Source organism: Limulus polyphemus, unplaced genomic scaffold (genome assembly GCF_000517525.1).
Source record: "Limulus polyphemus unplaced genomic scaffold, Limulus_polyphemus-2.1.2 Scaffold656, whole genome shotgun sequence".
In the NCBI taxonomy this organism is placed as follows: Eukaryota; Metazoa; Arthropoda; class Merostomata; order Xiphosura; family Limulidae; genus Limulus; species Limulus polyphemus.
In genome coordinates this window covers 295221-296806 of record NW_013666266.1, presented here as the reverse complement: position 1 = coordinate 296806, position 1586 = coordinate 295221, and the positions used below count along the sequence as shown (strand labels likewise).

General features: G+C 29.5%; 1 protein-coding gene across 1 annotated transcript in view; it reads right to left on the bottom strand.

Moving 5' to 3' along the window:
• LOC106459746 overlaps positions 1-1586 on the bottom strand; it is a 64327-nt gene that overhangs the window by 21378 nt on the left and 41363 nt on the right. Inside the window, exon 21 of the mRNA XM_022386300.1 lies at positions 736-791. Coding sequence (XP_022242008.1) covers positions 736-791 — 56 coding nt within the window. The remainder of the gene's footprint in view (positions 1-735; positions 792-1586) is intronic.

The window sequence follows — 1586 nt, the reverse complement described above, 5'->3', positions numbered from 1 at the left end:
AACTAAATAATACAATCTACCTTATATAACACATAACAACTAAATATACACTACCTTATGTAACACATTACAACTAAATATACACTACCTTATTTAACGTAACTAAATATTCACTCTACCTTATGTAACATATTACAACTAAATAATACAATCTACCTTATATAACACATAACAACTAAATATACACTACCTTATATGACACATTACAACTAAATATACACTACCTTATTTAACGTAACTAAATATTCACTCTACCTTATGTAACATATTACAACTAAATATTCACCCTACCTTATGTAACACATTACAACTAAAAATACACTACCTTACATAACACATTACAACTAAACATACACTACCTTACATAACACATTACAATTAAACATACACTACCTTACATAACACATTACAACTAAACATACACTACCTTACATAACACATTACAACTAAATATACACTCTACCTTATATAACACATTACAACTAAATATACACTCTACCTTATATAACACATTACAACTAAACATACACTCTACCTTATGTAACACATTACAACTAAATATACACTCTACCTTATGTAACACATTACAACTAAATATACACTCTACCTTATGTAAGTAATACATTACAATTAAATATACACTATGATAACATAAATAGACTTTACTATATTATTTATGTATTGTACAACACTTTCGTTTGTTTCATTACAAAGTAAATGGACAAACAATCTTACTTGGTTTTTCTGTGTTTAGACTGTTCTGTTTGGTTTTCATGGATTTTATCACAAAACTAAAAAAACAAACCAAAACCAAACATTTACATCTTAACAAACTTCAGACTATAGCAGGTGTAGTGACTTTCTTGACAACAACAACAAACAGAAGGAAAACAAGTGCAAATTTGTGTTTATGAAACACATATGCCCCCATTAATGTTATACTGTATGTTCTAAGTCCCTCCCAATTTGATAATATAGTTCTTGTGAATACAAGATTGACGGAGACTTTCTATGTATAAATGACCTTCTGACCTTTGACTCATGATCGTCAAAACCTAATCAGGGCTAGAACTTTGTATTTGTACCTGTTGTATTAGTTTCGTCAATATCCATTTATCCTGTTCACAAGGATTAGAGATTTTCTATGTATCAGTAACCCTTCAACCTTCAGCAACTAACAAGGATTCTTGCATCCAAAACTCACGAAACTGAACACTACTATAGTTTCTAAGTTCTCTGACTTTGGAATAACAAAGTGATTTTGTCACCTACGACAATAACCTTTTATTCTTCAAACTAAGTTAACACCAACAACAATAATAGAAATTGCATCCCATAACACAATTAAAGAATCCTGTGTCGTAATGTTTCAAATAGTTTTTGAATATTATCATCATTAAATTTTACATTTACGAAGACTATTTTGGATTGTTAGTTTATGGGTTTAGGACTAACCTAAATCTTCATAGCTAGCCAAATATTGGGATATTGAATTTAGAGCTGAAGAATGTCATTAATTTTTTCAGCACAGGCTCTGTCCCTGGAACCGACCTTGTAACCATTTTGTGCTTGTTATAATTTTCATG